General features: G+C 41.1%; 1 protein-coding gene across 8 annotated transcripts in view; it reads right to left on the minus strand.

Moving 5' to 3' along the window:
* Window positions 1–23211, minus strand: part of sorcs2 (sortilin-related VPS10 domain containing receptor 2) — a 272090-nt gene that overhangs the window by 25209 nt on the left and 223670 nt on the right. For all 8 annotated transcript variants that reach the window (XM_080052181.1, XM_080052180.1, XM_080052177.1 and 5 more), the window contains exons 6-10: window positions 20866–20930; window positions 16088–16206; window positions 12767–12856; window positions 4418–4597; window positions 554–700 (exon numbers count right to left, since the gene is read on the minus strand). In XM_080052181.1, the coding sequence (XP_079908307.1) occupies window positions 554–700; window positions 4418–4597; window positions 12767–12856; window positions 16088–16206; window positions 20866–20930 (601 nt within the window). The remainder of the gene's footprint in view (window positions 1–553; window positions 701–4417; window positions 4598–12766; window positions 12857–16087; window positions 16207–20865; window positions 20931–23211) is intronic.

Genomic DNA, 23211 nt, shown 5'->3' on the forward strand with positions numbered 1-23211 from the left:
ACCCTGTGCCGTCTAGACAATGCCTACAGCAGCTTTGACAAGATGAATGGATGAGATGGGCAGGCATCTCCCACACATTCCTCAAAGCGCAACACTCATCCTTCATTCTCTAACCATTCGTCCGCACGGTGGGCAACCTGGGTAGACAGGTCCCAATGTTGACTGATGGTTGGGGCTAGAAGATTGCTTCTGCACAGCTGTGTGTGGATTTTGGCATGGGGTTTCAAGGGATAGCGCGGTTTGCAAAAGTCGAGGTTTCAGACCGTTTTTATTTTCCATTCCGTACCGTTCTAAGGTATAATGCCCCCCCCCCCCCCCCCCCCTCACACAGGATATTAACATACACGTTTATTATTAATGCTTCGCCCTATTGAAAGTTGACTATTTGTTGTTACTGGTACGGACACGCTGTGTTTCAGTAATATTCACTTTTAAGCTGCTAACTAACGGCAGTTATGTATCACATCATGGCTCTATTGAGTTCCCACATGCAGCATTTAAAGGTAACAAAGGCCAAAAAAATAAAGGGAAAAGGGGCGGGATCTTTGCTTACCGCTTTGCAGGTGATGGTTTTGCCATTCATGTCGGTGGCAGGCGGGGCCAAGGATTCCCAGTCTCGTCCTTTGTTGTAGGTAATGAGAGTCGTCACTTTGCCGTCTATCTTCTGATTGGCCAAGAAGACTCCTTTGATTCCACGTACCTGGGAAACAACGAGGTGGATTTACAACAGCTTTGGTTACATTTGGAAATAAATATCTAAGCTGCTCATTCAAAGAGAGCCTATTTCACTTTTTGCAAAACAGCGCCCACTGTGGCCACATATGGAAATCACGGCATCGCGCTTGATGCTAAAACATAGGTCAGACCCAGACCAAATCAGGCTGTATTGAAGTTAACTAGGGTGCTTTTTTTTAATAGCTTATGAATTTAGCTTTCCAATTGTAAACAGAAGAATGTGTTATTCCATCTCTCAAAACGTTTGATAGTCTCCCTTTTAATCCAGCAACTGGGTCCTGAAATCGTTATTTTCCCAACATGGGGACAGAATATGGGCCAATGTGGTAAAAAGTTAGGCCCGGGGAAGAATTCTTATTTGGGGTCCAAAGATAAAAAAAACAACTGGGATTGTAAATGTACCCGCGACTATACAGTTACATTATAATATTAAAGCAGACCATAAAGAGAACATGTACTTTAACTGTCAGCAGTGGTTGAAACCAATGCGTGCTAAAGGAAAACCACTGACACGGACAAATACAGGGCTATAAAAGTTTGATTCACTGAAATCAATCCATACTGCGTGTTTTATTTCGCAGCTGCAAGTTTGATAGTCGAAAACATTATAAAAACAGTGAGACGATGATGAAGACAACAGAGCCAGACACATTGTCAAGACATGTCTCCATCTGCAGTCCCCCCCCCCCCCCCAGCTCCCTTCTCTATCCATTATTTAGCGCTGGTATTTATAGAGCAAAACATGGTAATCATTTAAAATCAAAGTGCATCAGCCTGCTTGTATTCTCTCTGGACTTGTGGGGTCTCTTCCCCTTTCTGCCTGCAATTCATTTCATCATCTTTCTCTTTAGTTTTTTGATCTTTCTTCCGCTAGTCTTGACGTATCCCTTGTTTGTTGTTGGCTCTCTCTCTCTCTCTTTCTCTCTCTCTCTCTCTCTCTCTCTCTCTCTATCTCTCTCTCTCTCTCTAGCCTGTGATGAGAGTGCAACCCGGGGCGAGAGAGGGATGAGGGAGGAGGTGAAGGAAATGAGTTCTGCAGTGAGTGCCTCCATGGTCCAACACCTCTTTTCTTCTCCTTACCCCCCTCTACTTGTTACATGTCCTCCCCTTCCATTTATCTAGAGACCTATAGTCAAGCACAGAGCTGAACAGTAACTCCACTACTAGACATAGAACATAGACAATGAAATGAAGGCAAGGCTAACAGATTCAGGCTGAGACACCACAACACCTGACTCCTTAAACACATCTCTTAAAGCCCCTGTGTGTCATTTGCTGAGTTGGCTGCATGACAGTAAGCATAAAAAAATAAGACCTATCTATTGAACCAAATGAAAAGATATTTTCATTTAAGTTTGATGACCTTTACAGAAACTTGGTTTACACGAGGCGGGCTATGCCCTGGTTCTTATGACACAATAAGTATTGTTGAACCAATCAAGGCAATTTTCAGTCCGAATGTTCCTTAAAAACAATGACTGTTGCCATGCAGACCATTTGATAAGGGTCCTTTCAAACGGTCTAGACAGTAAAAAAGCATTTATTTAAGTACGTTTTATTATATTTATGAACATTTAGTTTCGATCAGATTTTTGTAAAAGCGTATTGAGACACTCCACTTTAATATCATATATTGATTTTTTTCTATTTTAGACCAGGTTTCCTGAGGCTATAATAATGAATGCAAGATTTTGTTCAGTTAAAAAAGGCAATCAGGGGCTTAATGTATATATTTCATATCTATTTAGGTGGAAACTTGTGCCTGTATCTGAATACTTTTGGACTAATTATCAGTGTTCTTTGCTGTCTAATTGACCTTTTGCTAAACCCTTGCTAAAAATAGAGATTGTCCAATCATTTCCTAGCTACCGTAATTAGTCAAGACAAGCCTGTCGAGTTTTGTTTTTCTCAAAATCCCCTGTTCTTTTATTGGATTCCAGGAAGTTTCCTCTCCAGCAGAAACTCCATCCAAGGTTACAAGAGATAGCATTACGTTTCATAAACACATTGATTACATAGAAACCTTTTTTCTCCGGAATTGTTAAAAGTAAAAAACGGAGTGGAAATTTGAACGGATTGGAAAGTTCTAATATACAGGTCAAGTGCAATCTTTACAGAGGGAGCAGCTGACAAAATTAGGGTGGATTCTTATTGGTTCTGCCCCTGTTATAAGTGTAATCTGCATTATGGCCTCTGCGAGAACACAAAGCACAGAGTGACGGAGTGACCCATAACAAGCCGGAAGGGAATATATGAATGCCATCCAGCCTGGGGAGGTATGAACACTTGGCAAGGGTGAAATGACCCCAAGGCTACCCTGCTGCCATCGTGCCCTTACAAGCACTGAATGAACGGATCTGCCTGGATGCATTGATGATGTTGGTTACCATGATACGTTATACATCTTTTGCAAACTACTTTCCTTCCCCATCTCTCTTTTTCTTTCTTTTTTTTAACAGTTCATGAGAAACTGTAGGCGTGTGCTACTGATTAAGCAGTTTTGCTTCAATGTAGCACTGCTAGTGACACAGTATACAGTCTCTAACAAGACAAACACAGAGCAAAGAGATGTTTCAAAGTTTATGCCAAAGTTGATATTTAACAAAGAAGCGAGTTAGCTTTTGGGATGTTCCTTAATTACCATGAAAACACTGCAGTTTAGTTTGACTCAATGCCACATACAAAGAGATAAACAAATATGTATTAATCTGCAACTGAAATAGTCCCCTATGAATTCACTTTTTCCATTTGTTTGAATAGCATTTGTTAAAAACAGCAGTGCCGTGCTGTTTTAGGAAATGACTGAGCCTTTAACAAAAAACACATTTTTAGAGGTTGAATTTAAGCAGAAACCAATGGCTTTGGGGCTGAGTGCCACAGGCGCGGGAGGAAAGATGCTAATTTACACATTGTTGGTTTTGGACTTTTACTGGGATTTGTTCTGTTGGCAATCATTGGGATTTGTTGGCCTGCTTTATCCTTTCACGCAGTACTACATGTTTCTTTTTCATGACGAGGGGTACATCCACTTAGAAGTGCTTCACAATGACACGCTGCTCTGGACTCAGAAGAGATAGTAGTACATTCTATATCCATAAATGGTCTGAAAAGAAACCCAATATTCACCAATTAAAAAGTGACATTAAATCCTAGTTTTTAAAACTCTAAAAAAAGACTGACACATAAGAAAGCCATCAGGACTCTTCTACACATGCCTTAGCACCTCTTTAATGTCATTTGTATATACACCCCTCTCTGTTCATGTCTGTATCTCTATTCTAATGTATTCCTCCTGTTATTGCATTGTTTCTTTCTTTGTATAAAAACAGTTTTGAAGAAAAGGAGACAGAGCTTACATTTAGCGGGACTGTAGCTCAGTGGGTAGGGTGGTCGACCCGCGACTGCAGGGTCGGTGGTTCGATCCCCCGTCTCCCCGCCACTTGTCCAAGTGTCCCTTGGCAAGACACTCACCCCTAAATTGCTCCCGATAGTTAGCTTGCATCCTGCGTAGTAGCTGCTGCTATCGGTGTATGAATGTGTGCTCCAGTTGTAAGTCGCTTTGGATACAAGCGTCTGCTAAAATTACATGTAATGTAATGTAATTTAGATCCTGCTTAGATTTGGACTCAGCTGTGATTGCAGGGCTAACTAATAACATATGAGATGAAAACATTTATCTCACCTCCAGTATGTCTATGAGGACGTTCTCTTCAGGCTGCTTGGTGCTGCGGACGTTCTCCAGGACGATGGAGTAGTAGACTCCCTGGGGGTCGGACTGGTACAGGTTGTATGTGTCCGTCTGGTACCACTCCTGTAGAGCCAGGAAGACCTGCTCCTCATCCGTACTCACTATCTGAACATCCTGGGGGCAGAGAGGGAGAGATGGATGGATGGATGGAGAGGTTTAAAATGGGACAGTCAGTCATTTTCTGTATCATAAAGTTAGGAATGACAAAAGAATAGAGGCAAAAGAAGAGAAAAACGAATGAAGCGTAAAGAACATGTATTAGAATATCAATGAAAAATTCATTCAGAAAGTGAAACTTTTTTTAGACTTTAGGTTAATTACACAAAGTAAGATGGCAAGCCTTCCTTTTGTTTTAATTGGGATAGTTACGGATTACAAATCATGGAATGATTCTCGCTCAGAGAAAAAAAAGTGATATATATATTCAACTCAATTACATATGGATTTATGATTGTGGCTCAGAGTATTAACAGTATTGAAAGCTGTGTACTGATGTTCTCACGATTCACGGCACAGGCATGTTGATATGGCTACGGTGGGCCCCTCTGTTAACATACCAGTTTACAGAGCCTAGGCTGTGTATTTACACCAGATTACTTTTCAGCGCTCACACAAAACATACAGGGAGCGGCCACATGAGGAGATATTCCCTGATTATGACAAAAAGTGATTTTGCCAAAGTGTATTTCTGCTTAAAGCCAGATTTGATGTAGAAGATTTCAGGGACGGGCCTTTCCACGTAAATACACTCTCCAAAAACATCTGCCCTATGTCTTTACCTTCGAAGTGTTTGCTCCTAACTAAGCCTACCGTTTGCACGTTCACTTTCAAGATCACAGCAGCCCCATAACATGTTGGGTATTCCTCTATACAGTTAATATAATAATAATAATAATAAATATATGAATCCAATATTACAGAAGAGGATTATGATGAATGACAGTTGAAAGAAGCTTTTCCCAAGTCACTCAGTGCACTGACATATGACAACACACAATGAACTGTGTTGCTTTGGTTGAATAAAGACTGGATATGGTAAATGGACTTGACTTATATAGCGCTTTTCTAGCCGATTTTCTCAGCCCCAAAGCGCTTTACATATCTTACCACATTCACCCATTCATACACACACTCATACACCGATGGCAGTAGCTGCCATGCAAGGCGCTTTCTGAACCATCGGGAGCAATTTGGGGTTCAGTGTCTTGCCCAGGGACACTTCGACATGTGGCGGGTAGGCGGGGAATCGAACCTCCGACCCTGCACTCCAGAGGCAATCTTCCTACCCACTTCGCCACTGCCGCCCCCATGAGGATATGAGTCAAAGAGGTTCGCTTTCGAAAGCTACAACTCGTGTAATAGTCATATAACACTTGAGAGTGTGTGAATACAACTGAGGCAGCTTCCCAAAGTGGTGCTGTGAAGAAACTTGAAAGGGAGCATTTTTTTAATTTTTTTTTTCAACCAAAGTCTGGAAACCCCAGCAACGTTTTAAAGGATTGAAACCAATGCTGAATATGAGGGACTCCTGAAACGTTCAGCAAATGTGTTTTTACAAGCAAGAAACAACATTTCACCACAACTTGTAAAGGGTGTGAGAGTACGGATGGTCTGAAGGTAGAAATAGCTAAAACAAAGGACAGTCCAGTCTTGAACTGAATCCAAGTCCACCATTAACTGATTGATGACATGCATTGTAGGGTTTGAAAATAGTTTTACTCTGAATTGTATGTGTTAAATATCTGCCTAGACTCTCAGGCTTGTGAAAAGACCTTTTGCACTGGTTTGAGTAGTAATAATGGTAAATTGTTGCAGACAGATACATCTGTCTACATCTCTCATTGCATAAGAGAAGAAATCTTTGTGTCTGAACATTTGTATTGATTCTCATCATTTACATATAATTCCACCACAGTTAACACACTGGTGCCAGAAGCACTAACACTGAGTCCGAAGAATGCTGTCGGAAAAAACAACTGCTGTGCAAAATGCCACAAAATGTCAACTTAAACTCCAGGATACCTGCACCCTCTGGTCCATTTCTGAAGTCAGTGGCATTTGATCTGGGCTTTTCCATTTCACCGTAGATAAAGGAGCTAAATGTAGCGCGATAAGGGCAGGGCGAAGACAAATGGTCGTGGGAAATCTCTACATCCCACATGACAAGCTGCATGTGTTTTGAAAATGCCACCATTTTGCTTTCGCTTCCGGCTGAAATTCTGACTTGAAATTGAATGATATCTCTAGCAGTGTCCCTCCTTATTGGTGCTGCATCACTAGGTGTCCTATGAAACAAAATGTCTTCCATCCATCTATGTCAGGGGATAGCAGGACATCGGTCACCCCAAGAGACGAGGGCAAACGCTGGGAGGGAAATATCACAGATCCTGGGACCTAAATGCGAGCAACTGGAATCAATAACAAGCTAAACCTTTGATATTTCAAACTTTCATTGACCCAAACTCAGCATGGTGTTAATAACAAAAAATCAAAAACAGAAATAAATAATGACATGGTGAAGGCCAAGGCTCAATTTACACTTGAATGGAAGCTGTCTGGCCGCAGAGACACTGAATGCACATCCTCAAAAATGTAAGAGGCGCATGTAGGGCAAAAAACGAACCACACGAATGAGTGAAAATAAGTGGCGCGGTTAGTCGGCTATAAAGAATACACAGTGGCAAATTCCCACTATGTAGTTGGAAGGCCACATAAAATGAAAGAAGACACAGGAGCTGCTAGAGCAGATCGGAGAGTGAAGGTGAATCATCTTGGGTTTCTTTCTAATATATTGGGTTTTATTGATGACATTGTCACAGGCGAAACAAAATATTCTATCACCTAACTGCATAAGTATATGTATACGTTTTTTGGAGGCTGGCTATTAATCAACTTACCCTCGTATATACTAAGAGTACACACACTATCATCCATCTGTGTGTGATTTATTATAACTTTCCCTCATATTGCCCAGTGTACATCTATTTGGAAAACTAAGGTGGAAGTTAACTTGCCTGTCCTAAATTCTTTCGGCTGTGCACAACACAAAAATAACTGTAAATTGAGTCACTTGAAATGCATTTGTATTGCAGCTTTCACCAAAAAGTTGTAAGTCCACTCATTCGCCCAATCTGTCTCACACACACACACACACACACACACACACACACACACACACACACACACACACACACACACACACACACACACACACACACACACACACACACACACACACACACACACACACACACACACACACACACACACACACACACACACACACACACACACACACACACACGACAGTAAGGAGGAGCTGGGAATTGAAACGCTACCTCAACAATTAACGGACAACCGGCATAGCTTCTGAGCCAAAGCCGCCCCAGTCCAAATTAAGTTATTCATTGTTCTCTATGGTGACTCGTATTATAGTATAATTTGCCCCTTAACAAGCCATCCTCAAAGTGTAATCCCCAAAGAGTTACTGTTATCGCAATAACTGCTTGATTAAGTTAGCTTGATATGAGATGTACTCGAGTCGACTGGGACAAATAATACCCAGAACAATATTACTGAGCATAATCAGCGGTTTTAGCTGAATTGTCCAATATCAATGTTCTCTCTCATAATAGGGTTGGATTTTCTACCTTATCTTGTACTCAGTGAAAGGTTTTGTTCAAGCTAGCGGTACGTCTGTAGAGATGTCTTTAAGTCGGTCGGCTTTTCCACCACTTCGGTTCTGACTAAAATATCTCAAAAACTATTGAATGTATGTACAGTATGTTAAATTTGGTACAGAGATCTCCGGTCCCAAAATGAAGAAATCTTATGAACTTTAAAAATTCCCTAACACAATTTTTTTCTTGAGGATTTGAGGGACGTATCTCAACAACTATCAGATAGACTGTCATAAAAGTTGGTAGAGACATTCATGTTCACTACAAGATGAATTGTAATAAGGTACATTTTCCAAACTCTCCAATCTAATCGAAACGTTTCAAAACTATCAGTCTTAGCTTATTGATAAGAGTTTATTCGCTTGTGTTAGCCTGCTAACATGCTGTAACAAGAAAGTGAACATGGCAAAGATAATACCTGCTTAACCATCAACATGTTTGTATTGTCGTTGTACAGGAGCCTTGCAAAAGTATTCATACCCCTTGCAATTTTCCACATTTTGTCACGTTACAAAATGTGGAACATTTCAAGGGGTATGAATACTTTTGCAAGGCACTGTAAGCATGGAGTTATGCTGATGTAACCATGTGTGTTCAAGCAGTTTCAGACAGTTTCCTGATACAATGGTTACCTCACACAAAAAAAAGTGTCTGTGTGGTTTCAAGTCCACTCCATTTATCCACACTGTGAGTGATCGTCAAGTTCCTGATATATTTCATTTCAGAGCAAGTTGTCCATCATTTCTGGTCCACTGCTTAAAGTTTATTCTGAATTCTCCAACTCAACACTGGTTGAATGACTGCCTCTTTTCATTGGACACTCTGTCGAGGGACATTTTACTGTGGTAAGGGAAAGACCCCATCTGTTTGGACTTGACTTGTCACATCCCAGTAGGACTACAAATAAACTATAACATCGCAGTAGGTATTAGGGCTTTAAGGGGCTTGTATTTCATTCTGCATGCTAAAACTATTACACTTCCAGGAAAATAAAGTCCCTATACTTACATCATTTCTCACACTCCTCTTGGAACCTCACATGCAGTCATCCCAGGTTTTTCCTCTTAAATAGATTTAACCACATCATTACCCCCTTACTTCTTGGGACATTGCTAAAAGACTTGGTACAGAATGGTGGGAGGAGTGACTTGCTCATTTCATTAGAAAAATAAATGGGCGACATCTGATGGCAGATCTCCCCCCCAGGAAGTCAGCTGTGACATAATATCCTCCTCAGTGTGCTCACCCCCTCTCTCATTTCCTTTCCACACTCTTAAGAGATCCCATTAATCATTGAAATCCTCATCATGCCCCACGGACATTAGTCACGTTGAACTGTAGAAGAGGTCTTTGATACAGTCGGCCCCACTCATTTCACCTTTCAGAAAAAAGACTTCCCTGGCTTCTTCTGGCTCTATTAAACTTTACTTTAATGTACCCTCTTGAGGATGAGATCACTTAGTCAGCGCTGAGTCATTCTGAATATATTCCCCAAATTGCCTTCTTGTCACAACTGTCATTTCACAACACTTTAAAAAAAAAATCTGATCTCAGGTGCAAGATAGTGGCATTGATTGACAGTGCTGTGAAAAGGTCAGTGAACAAATATTTTGTTCGGCTTCGTGGAAAGAGCCGTACAAGCCGAATAAATATGCACCATCTCTGGACTTTGACAGCTTGGCAAATACCTATCTCAGCAATGTCTTTGCTTCTGAGATTGTTCAAAACGACCTATTTCCTTGTATGCTAGATTTAAATGTACATGCTGCTGATATATCAGCTCCTGTACAAAGCACTCACTACACACCACTTGAACATACTGAACCTGCCTGAAGACTCTGAGATAAGTGCGTATGGGCTTTGGCACTTGCCGCACTCATCTGTGAATTAGACAGACAGTATGTTCTGTGCTCGCTGGCCCTCTAGATTCTGGCCGCCTACGGAGTTTGGCAAGACTCACTGCCGCAGTTTGTTGGATAGCTAGACGATGTACCAGAGGTGTGAGTGTGAGTTATCGTTGTTGTGTGACAAAATAATCTAATCTCAAGATCCCCTCACTATCTTTCAACCACATTCAACAGTCCTGATCTTCAAATTAGCTGAGTCATGCACTGATATCAACACAAATCAAAAGTTAGCCTCAAATGCCTTTACAATGTATATGGAATATGACACCTGCCAGGAAAGGAAGGAAGAAACATAAGGAACAGCAACAATATCCCATTTCCATAGTATTTGAATGCAATACAGAGAACTCGAATGACAATACAAGATAAAGTGCAACCATATGGTGGACTCAAATACTTGGCAAACACACCAGCCTGGCCTTAAATGAAGCACTGCTAATGATTTCTGTAGCCTATCAAACACAGTCACAACAGTCAGACAGACGGATAAAGGGGTCAACATGTGATAAAATAGCAGATTCTTTGAGAGTTGGCATGAGTTGATATTTGATAGGATAGTAGCACCTTATGTTAACACATGGGATAACTTGGTGAGCGGGTGCACACCAAGTCAAGTGAAGATTTGTACTTATTGGCACTATTCCAATGACACTGAAGTGACCCTGGTCAGTGAAGTGCCATCAACAGACAGCAAGAGGGAGTAGGGGAACAGAGCAAAAAAAGGCACAATTATTACCTGTGATTTCACAGCTCAGCAAGCTTTATGCATGTGTTCGTGCATGAATGAGTGTGTGTGTGTGTGTGTGTGTGTGTGTGTCGGTGTGTGTGTGTGTGTGTGTGTGTGTGTGTGTGTGTGTGCGTGTAAGTGTGGTTAATCCATAACTCGGGTCAGGTCTCGCAGGACAGAGCCAAACTGCTTTCTCTGATGGCCTCTGCATTTTTCATCACCCTAGCCTTTCAATTATTCACAGTGGAAAAACATGGGCGCTTGGAACACTCTGCCACACAAAAAAACAAAACACACACACACACACACACACACACACCCTCCACCTCTATTTTGTTTCTCACTCCATCCCTCATTTCTTTATTTTTTTAAGCAGCCCCCACTCTCTGTGTCACTAGATGTAAGAGCTTTGTGACCTATCTGCTCACCCAAGTAAGAGGACACATGTACAGAGAGAGAGACAAGAAAGAAAGAGGGAGCGCGACTAGGGCATACTTAAACATAACACACACACACACACACACACACGTCACACACACACACACACGCTCTTACACAAACTGATTTATCCACCACCTTCCTGCCACACCTAATCAAATTGATCCCTATCGTCCACACTTTGCAAGAGTTTGTGTGTGTGTGTGTGTGTGTGTGTGTGTGTGTGTACTGGGTGTGTGTAATTCAATCTCTTTCACCTTCCTTGAGGATCATAGAGTACTGGCGCTGGAAGTACTCAAGCAATTGAGGCATAAGATCTTTCTAAGTGGAGGGGCTAGAGTCGAAACAAGTCAAGTAATTCTATACATGTCCTGGAGTGTGTGTGTGTGTGTGTGTGTGTGTGTGTGTGTGTGTGTGTGTGTGTGTGTGTGTGTGTGTGTGTGTGTGTGTGTGTGTTGGTGGAAAACACAGTGCCCGCTGACAGAGTGTCAATGGCAGAGATTGTCTTCAGGGTTTTTCTTTTCTTAGTTTAAGGCTGAAAAAAACCCACACAACAACCTCTCCACCGGTCTGGGCATTCAATCAGCGTGGTTCGATAGCACTCGGGGCATGGTGTCACGCTCAAACGGCCCCCCGTGCCCCAAATGACGCTGACAGCAAAGGTTCCCTCGTCCGGTCTCGCAGTGAGGGCTCATCTATCGTCTCTGTCTATGTAAGTGACAGGGGAGGACGAGACTGGATCAATGCTTGGTAGTGAATATTTTATGGGCGCTATCGTGTATCAGCCTGGGGACTAATTTAGATACAGGGACTATACTAACATCTGACACCACAATACAAAAAAGTGGAACAAAGAATTAGGGAATGGACTTTCACCCTCAATTGCATGTACATACAAGACAAGTTAAGTGCTCACACTGGGCAGAGCAGTCATTGCATTGCTTCTTGTATGGCTTGCGGTAATGCTTCTTCATTTTTTTCTTTCCACCATTGCTTGTTGTTGCCATAGTGAAGCTGGAGGCCTAGACTGATAGTGAAATGTATAAATAGGCCTGTTAAAAATGGAAAAGTTAAAATATTGACCCCAGTAGGTGTGGGCATTTATAGAGATAGAGATATATTCCAGACAGATGAGTAAGCGTTTTCCAAACTGCTCGGAAAACTCTTCATAGTCAACCCTCTAGCTATCTCAGCTAATGATGGCTGATAATCCCTTATATAACATCATTCTAGTTTGACATACTGTAACATACCATTTTAGTATAGGACATTGTAACACTTCCAATCCCATGACACCAGACTATGATTACTTACAAAATGGTGCATGGCAATTCTTACTGGAAGCAGGTATATTTATAAAAAACGTAAAAAAAAAAAAAAAAAAAAAAAAAATCAACAATTAGTTATGTTCACCGTTCAAGTGAGAATTATTATTATATTATTATAATGTTAGTTTTAAAGCCCCCGAAACAGATTTTTGTGAAATACCGGAACTACGTGCTGCTTCTCATCATTGGTGCTTTTGCTTTACCTTTGGCAAGGCGTACTTGGGAAATCTCATCTGGACGAACTCGTTGCGCCGATAGGACACGTAGTGCTTGGTGCGATTCCCCGTGGTGACCTGGTAAATGGACAACAAATAACAACAGCAACAGTAAACCATACAGTTTCAACATGGCAACGATTTTGGTCGCAAAAATCCAAAAGGCTTAAATCTAACATGCTGATATCTAGTACTAGTTTGTACTCGGGCTCGGGCTAAAAAGGGAGGGAAGAAGAGAGCAAATAAGAACTGATTGAGAATAATATAGAAGACTGAAAAAACAACAACAGAAAACTAGGTTGAAGCTTTTATTAATTATACATGGGACATTTGAGAGCTGTGTTTATGTCAGTTTGAATGAAAAACAAAGGCCAGTTCGAAAATCAGAAAGAAGATTAAAAAGGACTGTTGCAAAGCAGGCCACCCAGAAACTATGATGACTAAATCCAAGGCTTTTACTTTGGAAAATACAATTCAGAGTAGGCTACAGGACATTTAAATAATGTTTCCAGAAGCAAGGGAGAGAAAAAAAAAAGACATCCACCATTGTGCTGAGTCGCTGAGTTAAGATGCAGTCACCCTTATAAGTGAATAGGTGACTCACAACGTGCTTAAAGGCCAAATCCAAAAGTCCCCCCACACTTCACCCACACTTCACAGACATGGCATTTACCTGTGGGGAAAAAGGCTGAATCATTCTGCCCACCCCCCCCCCCCCCCCCCGCCCCCACTGCCAAGAGAGCGGATCAGAAAGTTCACAAGGGGCTACGTTTTTAGCAGAGGAAGCTAGGTTACCGAGACTTGATGACATACAGGACTTGAATGTGTCATATCCCAAGTCACCGTCTGGCTCTTTGTAAGGTGAGCAGCGCTTCAACTTTCAAAGTTTCTGCTTTCAAAATCTGATGGAGAACTTTTTTTCAATCAGCACTTTCTATTTTTGGAAAGAGTTTTTCCCGCTCTCGGATAAGTGAGCCTCTAGTCTACCGTCAGTGTACCAGATTGAGCTGTGATTACAACTATCATGTGTGATTGAAAGGAGCAAGCTACTACAGCTCTTTTATTTTATGCTGAATAATAATGAAAAAGTGATGAAACAATGAGAGCGCTTTGTAAAAGTAAGAGCCCCTGAAGGAAGTGCTATCGACTGTGTTTATCAAAAGGAGCTGCTTTCTTAAGAAGGGCTGGCGTGTGCTGAGGTATGTGTGTGTGTGTGTGTGTGTGTGTGTGTGTGTGTGTGTGTGTGTGTGTGTGTGTGTCTGAGTGCTAACGCTGAATTCTTAACTGTGATTCTGCAAAAATCTGTACTGCCTTAACATCCGATAAGCACCCCAAGGACCTTGCTACACCACTGGCAAGGTCCCTCAACTAAATAAAATGTGAATATATGAATGCTATTTCTTGCAACAATACATTACTATTCCTATATAAAAAGTACATACTACATTAGTTTTAATGGAATTGGTTTTTGGGATTTTTTAAGTTAATAGAAGTATATTAAACAGAAATTTGCATGTCTTCCCATCTATGCCCCATATCACCCCTGTCTCTCCAAATTGGTCTAGTAAAGCAAAAATGCAAAAAAAATATCTGTAAAAAAAAACAGAAATGTGTGGAAATTCAAGTTTGTTAATACACTAACCCAACTTCTTATTAAATTTATGAAAATATATTTGAAAATAAAATAAATATCTGGGTATGAGGTTAGAAAGAAGAGAGTTCACCTCTGTAGCACACTCCTCATTTCTGTTTGATGCTAGCAGCTTTAAATTTCATTAGCCGCTACTAGCATATTCCGAAATCTCAGAATAAACTGCTGGCATTAGATTGCATTGTGGGTAATTAAGGTGGACCATATGCTACTTGAATTACATGGAATCCGCAGGAATTTGTGACAACCACAACCAAGCTAAAATGAGTGAATAATCTGAATATTGGATTTATATTCATCTGGTGGTCAAAAACTTAAGTAGAAATGCTACTGTTGCTCTGTGTTTGCCAGATGAGTAAATAGGCAGCTGTTTGCTAACACTTTAGCCATATCAATATTGACTTCCAATGTAAAATTAGCTCTAGTCTACATTAGCCGCTATGCTACTAGCACAAGACACCCACATATTTGACTTAACTGTTGGCAGTAGATTGCATTGTGGGTAATGAATGTGGACTATATGTCACCTGAGAAATTATGCAAAAAGCTGCCTGATGCTAGTAAAATGTATGTACTGTGAACTGTAACACCTCTGTCCAATTGCAAATTATGCCTTTTCTTGTTCTCTGTCCACACATTTGTCGCACATTCAATATCGCTGGGATAGTAATACTGCGAGTACTGGAGGGGGATAATCCCTGGAGGATAATTGACCGGTCTATTATTGCCTAATGAGGATTTAATTTCTCTCACACACAATTCACAAACACTCCATGCATGCATTTACACATTCACATACACAAACGTATAGACCCTCACATCCTCAAGATATGACTATATTCAATCCCACTATAGGGATTCTGCTGTGCTATATAGCAGCTCTTGTATATCCGTGCCGTTATCACATGCAAATGGGATTCAGCTCCCGTCCTCCTCAGAGCATACAGTAACTGCACTGCATGGCAAGTCAATTATAGACAAGGCCGGATTAATTCTGCACAGTGTCCCCGAATAGCAATTATTTTACATTTCAAAACCCAACAGTGCTGTATGTTATCTGAGCAGCAGTTTATCAGTAAAAAGAAAAAGACTGACGCCTCAGTTGTGGTTGCCAACACCACCACAACTGAATAGATACACTGACGGATAAAACATGCACAAATGGGGAATGATAATAAATAACAGGGGAGAAGCAGGTTTCCAGAAGACAAACCTATACAACACTATGGTCATGATATACAGCATATACTTTATTACTTGACGGACAAAAGTGTAATTAGCAAATGACAGCACTGCTGTGAATAATGGGGAGTCTCTATTGTCTACTCACTAGACTTTACCCAACACTTTACAATGGGATTAAATGTGGTGGAAATCTGCTCAACTCCTCAAAAGGAGAGTGAATATTGGACTTTAGTCATAACGTGGTCAGAAACCCAACTCTAGATGCTGTGTAAATAGGCAGCTGTTTGCTAAAACTTGGTATAAATATGGACATTCTAGTTGATAATAGCTCAGTCTTGTGTGGTACAGTTTATTTCTGCATACCTCAAGTGGTCAGAAAAAGTTTTTATCCTACATTTCTAATAATGCAATCTGATTATCTTTTCAGACCCTCTTTGCCTGGTAAAAAGTGCCCATGTTGTGGTGATGTTTACCTTGACGAATATGTAGTCGTCTTGCACCAGCAGCGAGTTGTGGTCGATTTTGCCGAGGAACTGGGCTGTCACCATTTTGTCTGAACAGTTCTGGATGAGACAGGTGACGTACAGGTAGCCTGCAGTGACAGGGGAACAGGGAAACAATGGTTACTGTTGGTACAGTGCAAAAGGTTCCTTGTTGGTTTCATATGCATCACGTTCACTGATTCACATACACAATGGTACAATGCATTTGGAATGGAATATGTTTGAATGTATAGTAATTATCCAAAAATATATTCACTTACATATCAGAATATAGCCTATAGTTGCTTACATATTATACATACTATACTATTTTTTGGACTCTTTACAGTTTTGAATAATTATCCATAATAGTTTATGGATTCACAATACATTTGAACCATAACCCTCACTCTGTGCTCTAAATAAATGTCTAGGTCCATATTTTGTGTGTATAAATTTTAAAGTATACACAAACAACTTTTTATAATCGTCAAGCAATAAAACAAACCTATAGATCAATAAAAACCGAAAAGGGAAAGAGGACATGGAAGAAAAAGTATGGGGAAAAAACTAGGCAAACAGACAATTGAGTTATAATTTTCCTAACTCTATAAGATATGACTTTTATGTTTTAAATGGACATACGGTCGCTCTAGCATCCAAATGGCCATTAGGGATTACGCTATCCTCAGACAAACACACACTGACACACACACACACAGACTAGCCCCAGTTGCAACAAGGCTCACCCAGAATTGAATTTCAACCAGCGGCTGTGTCAGCAACATTTGCCAGCGCTATTCTCCTCCCAGGGGTGACAAGCTGGCGATATAGAGAATTTGCAATGCACGCACACACGCACGCGCACGCACACGCACACGCACACACACACACACACACACACACACACACACACACACACACACACACACACACACACAACCTCACGAGCCGGCACCCATACATATGCAAGGTTGTTTATAAGGAAGTGAGCTGTTTACTGTGAAAGCAAACCCAAGTTACTGTACGACAATGCCTGTTTTGACCTTTTAATGACATGCAATCCTTACTTCCTTCATCCAGACTTGAACTCTCATCATGAAGCCAACAGATACAACTTGAAAGCTGACCAACCTTTTTAGTGGATGAGACATTTACCAAACTGACTTTGACATGGATCTTTTAAGAAAGTCATTTTAACTACATGCAGATGTGGCTGTGGTTTGAAAATGATCGAAAAACATAACTGCAAAACCACACAGGGATTTAGCCACTTGGAGGCATGAATGTTTCTCAGCAACTTTCATTGCAATGGGATTGTTAGATCTAAGATTCTGAGATATCATGGGAGAAATATGACCGTTTTAGCCCACAGATTGCTTCTAGGATAGGTGAATGTGCAGGCCTACATGTGGAAATGTTGGCCTGTTGACAGACTATACAAGCAAAAAAGAATTTCACAAATTCTAACAAAAGGGCTCCATCTGCAGACCTCACTTCTGGGAAACCCGGATTTGAAAGCCACATAGGCTGCTTTCAAAGTATAAAACGGGGAATTTTTGTTCTTAACTTTCAAAATGAGAAAATAAAAGTACTGTTACTTCAGTGTGATAAGATACCATCCATTTTAATAGGGTAGCTAAGGGTATGCGTGAAAAAATAAAGGTTAGTTTCTATGGAAGCTGGTCAAATAACCATTGTAAATTTAGCCTTCCCCGGCTCTATGCTAACATTGAACAAAAACAGAATTAGCCTTTATTAAACACTTTGTTGCTCTGTGTTTCTCTTTTTAACATATTCCGTCATTAGACATTTTCAAGCGTATACTTTGCCACATTTTGTGTCGTCAATAAAAAACTAAACTTCCTGCAATTTTTCCCGGGTCTACAGCCTGGTAGTATTGTGACTGAGGCTAAATGCTAAAATATTCTTGCTAACAGTGACAATGCAAAACAGGCTGATGTTCAGGAGATATTTAGAAGGTTTACATAACCAATGTTTACTGTCTAATGTTAGTGTGTTGAAAAAAAGAGTCACTCAAACTAAATACTATTCTTGACTCCAATGACTCATAATATAGTAAGTAACCTCACTCTTTGGGGTCCTATGCTTCTACCATTGTCATCTTAACATATCAGTGTGGCAACATTTGTTTTTCAAAAGTACCAGAGAATAAAAACAGATAATAAACTTATTGGATAACTTCAAAGTCTATCCTCTTCATTGGCGCTGTACTTTTCTCTCTCTGCCTTCTGTTGCAGAGTTGCCTGCGCTAACAAATGGACTGGCTAATTTATTGAAAAGCCTGGACGTTTAATCAAAGCAGCATACAGCGGAGAACTCATTAAAAAACCATTAGATTGGGCTAAGTGTTCAATTCCAGCTTGTGGCAAATACACTTCTTCTTCATGCTATTTGCTGTCCTCACACACAAACCTAAAAACATACTTAAGCACACACACACATTTGTCCTGGACCTGTGCACTTAACCATGTATGACAAGGAAAACTGTAAGAACTGACTTAAAAATAAACACGGATAAAAAAATAAATGTAAAAAATCTTGAATGATTTATTACTGACTGCTTGGTGCCCATAATTGAAATGACTAAACAATGGGGAGTACTGTAGATTTGTATTGTGTATGTAAGTGTGTGTGTGTGTGTGTGTGTGTGTGTGTGTGTGTGTGTGTGTGTGTGTGTGTGCATTACCTGTCTCCACGTCTTCCAGCAGTCTGTGTATGTGTGTGTGTGCTTGCACACTTGTCCCTGTCTGTATCTCTACACGCCTTACCCTGAAGGTGTGTGAATACGTGCAAGTCTGTGCGTATAGGAGCGTGAACAAGGTACACTCATGCTTTCCTGCACATCAATCCCCCTCTTATGAAACACACACACACACACACACACACACACACACACACACACACACACACACACACACACACACACACACACACACACACACACACACACACACACACACACACACACACACACACACACACACACACACACACACAAAGTCCCCCTGCTAGCCTCCTTGTACACATAGCTCATCCATCAATCGACCACCCCCATTTCTCTGGAGTCCTGTCCCTCTCATCCAACACCATTCCTGGTCATAAACCACCATTGGAACAACCCCGGCACGGTTCCTCGCCCCTGCAGAGACCTCCACAACTTCCATGTATTTTCTTTGTCTTGTGCCACCGTTTAACCTTGCCGTTTGCCACATTTGACAAGGGGGCACAGGGGCGAACAGATTGGTTTGGTATGCCTGAATGCGCCAGCCCCCCCTCGACTATCTATCTATTTGGGCACGGAAGCAAGGAGAGGAAATGGAAAGAGAAGGAGGAGGAGGAGGAGGAGGAGGAAGTGGACGGGGGGGACCATGTGGAGCTGTCTAGGCCCAGGAAGAGCTCTCGTTGCCTGGGCATCTGGCCCAAGACAGACAGCCTCTACCGTTCACCCTCCACTAACACACAGGAAGCCTTGTTCGTTCAAGGCTGACAGCTTTCATGTTGCGGGTAGCATCTTTTCTGTGTGTGTGGGTGAAACGACTATAGGTGTCTCCAGAGAGGATTTAAGAGGCAGTTGTAGTTTTGGAGAGGGGAGTTGTGTTCTATAGTGAAACAGAGGGTGGTACCGCAAATATAAATATAATAAATATAATGCCCTTCACTCTCTGTCACTATCTTCTGACTGCCTGCTCAGGTTTATTGAGAGTGGGGGGGGATAATGGGTTGAGAAGAGTCCACAACACACACACACACACACACACACACACACACACACACGCAATTACAACCAACACACAAAACAAAAAAAACACACAATCTTAAAAACACCATACTTCCATTACCCTCTTGGCCCCTTGGTGGGGAGTTAAGCCCAGAACCTGTCTGTCTGTCACTCAGCTGATATGATAATCCAGATTTGCAGTTGTTACCCTGGGGGCCCCTGACACCCCCCTCCCTAATTTAACCATTCATTCTAGGTTTGCCGACCCCACCCCTCCCCCCCGCCCACCCACACTCCACACAGACCACACTCACCCACCAACCACAAGGTCAATCATTCATCTATTCTATGCCCTGCATTTACACTGCACTGCAGAAAGGGGAGAGTTCTCCAGCTCAGCAAGTCTTGTAAAGAAGTTAATCTTGTCTCCAGAATTGATCGCAATAAAACGTTTGACCTAACAAACCAAGTTCTGAGATGATTGGACACACAGTCACTGAGTCTCTTTACTGAGCTCTTAACACTTGCCATACAACAATAATAGCGTATTAAAACTTAAACTGTTCTAGGACTACAGTATAGGATTAGATATTTGATACCAAAGTCAATTGGAATGCATATTCTATAAATTCAGGAAACCAAGAGGATGAGTCACCCTGCATATTAAGTTGGTGATGAGGCTTTGTGACTCCGAGAATTGACGGAGAAAAATGCAGCCAGTTAGCTTTAGATACAGCTAATGACGACAGTATGTTGGTGCATTCTCTGCTCAGGGCAAACGAAGACACAAATGATTACCCAAACTGTCCAGAAACAGATTTGTGTTAATACAGCAAGCCGGAAAAATGTCCACCTAAATCCAATTTAAAGGTCCCCTGTGTAGCTATTAACCAATATTAGCGCTATGGAGCAGTGCATGACATGTACACAAGAGTGAGGTAATGCACACACAGTATTCGGATTAAGAGCTTTAGTAACAGTATCATGATAACTAAATACATAAATGAAAAATGGAACATCATTGTACCTCCACTCGTGTCTTGCATTTCCATGTGCACAAGATCAGGGTCCACATCGACACCAGATACCGACCTGCAACAAAGAAGAGCGTTTCATATTAGGAGAAATGAATTACATCAAAATTTGATGCCAACTTTAGAGGTATACAAGCGATGTCAAAAAATAAAATGTTGAACGTTATTGCTTGCATTAGGTTTTATGTACAGCTCAGCTCTTTCTGTAGAGTGCACTCAGATGTACCCAGCCTTGCATAACACGCTTAAAAATTACCCCAAAAAAATCCTTGTTGGAGACATATAGCATAGGCCTACTACACTACAGTGCACTTGCCCTGTGTGCCCTTCAGCGAGCAGCAAACGAAGCAGTTCATCTGATTAGGACCGCAATAGTGGGGTCTGTTAAATTTCCCCCGGCCTAGTAAAGATAGAGTGGAGATTTAAAACCTTGTTACTTTGCCTATAAAGAGGCTTTACGAGCAATTAGCAGGCCATGGAAGGGCCGACAGAGGCAAGCAGGGACCAGGGAGATAAGATGGAACACAAGCAAGTGCTACAGGAGCTTTTTTCCAGTGATCAGTATGAGCAATTTGCCGATAACTAGTCAATTAAAATCAATAAATTCACTGCAAAGGACTTTAGTAAGTTCTAATTAATCCAACAGAAAGTCAAGCTTCATTAGTGGCTTCACAGTTGTCTATATTATCGTAGCAGATGATCATGCTATGGTAAAAGATGACCTCCATGAGTGTTTTTGAAATCTATAGTTCCACAATGTCTTCCCCGACTTCTAAAAGAGTTCAGTTGTCCAGTCTAGTGGTTGACAGAGCTTGTCTTCAAATGTTTTGTTTTGTCCAACCTGCAGTCTAAAACCTAAAGCCTTCTGATGAACTTATTTACAAGAGAGAGAAAAAGCAGTCTTCACGACACAGTATCTGATTTTTTTTTCTCGCAAATCGGTCGATCACCTAATTGTTAGTTTTTCTACATAAAACATACATGAAACAGCTGGAAAATAACTCTTCAACGGGTTAAAAGTCTTCTTGATCTCTACTTTTCTAACCAGTTGCTTTGGATAAAACTGTCAGAACAGAATGCTTGAAATGCAAATGCATGAGATTGAAGGTGAAAGCTCCACTCTGGACTGGCCATAGATCATGTATTCAGTCCACTAATGTTTTTTGGTCAAGTTAGAACTTCATCACCCTCTTAAGTGAGTGAGATTTGTCTTTCTCCTTTGGTCAGGGATAAGTGAAAGCAGACAGCCTTAGAGGGATGGAATGAAGCAGGGGAAACAAAATGAACGCTAGACAGGGCTGATAGAGAGATAGGGAGGAGGTTGATACAAAACATAAGTGAGAATTGATTTAGGAGGAAAGGGGGAGGAAGTGCAACACACTGCAAAAAATACCCTTCCTTGGTTTGAATTGAGTTTCATTACGGCTCAGGTTTCACTGCAATTCGTATACGCTTTTATCTGCACGCTGTTCACAACATTTCACTTTGTAAATTCCAAAAATAAGTGTTTTTTTAGTTGTCCTACTGTGAGATGCGAGTTCAATTCGAAAACCTGCTTTTTTGCCAAGGATGACAATCACAAACTTTACAGCCCAGGATCACAAAAAAAAAACGTCCACGGAAATACGTTTGACCAGACCACCCCAACAGCAACAGATTGCTTTTAATGGGATGTTTGTTAACGTGATTTATGTGACTTGGCTTGGCTGACTCTCTGTTCTCTTGTTGCTTTTTATGACTGTTAGGCCACAGGCAAAAGGCTAAGGCCAGAGCCAACAACTGGCCGACTTTGTGTGCAATGACCACACACAGTGACAGCACATGATGTATGCACTGGCAGGTCCCACACATTTGCACATGCAGGTCCCAACGTTACAGTAGCCTATGTGCAGGCCTCAATGGGCATCTGCTGAAGACCATGAAAATATGAAATTTGTAGTCCATTTTCAGGGTGGCAAGGATTAAATGTGCATCGTATAATAATAATTGATTCTTCTACTTCCCAGTTGGAGCTTTAGAAAGGCCATGTTCAAAATATGTACTTTATTAAAACCTAGGGTATGATGAATTCCAGATGTAGAAAGGAAAATGTTGGTGAACCTGATAGGAATAGTGAGATGAAAACCCACTGAAGCAAAACAGTAGTAAAGTTGTGGTCAGTAATGCCAAGCAATATAGGCTGAAACACAATAAAATAAACGTAATGAGGCTGAGTTGAATAGCAGGTAGTCCAGTGGATAATTATCTGCAGTTTTGGTAGTATGAATGACATAGGTAACACATAGTAACTTGATTCACTGTTCATGATAAAATATTGTGTGTATTAAGTAGGGATGGGA

This window comes from Ammodytes marinus (genome assembly GCF_949987685.1).
Source record: "Ammodytes marinus genome assembly, chromosome: 23".
Lineage (NCBI taxonomy): Eukaryota > Metazoa > Chordata > Actinopteri > Uranoscopiformes > Ammodytidae > Ammodytes > Ammodytes marinus.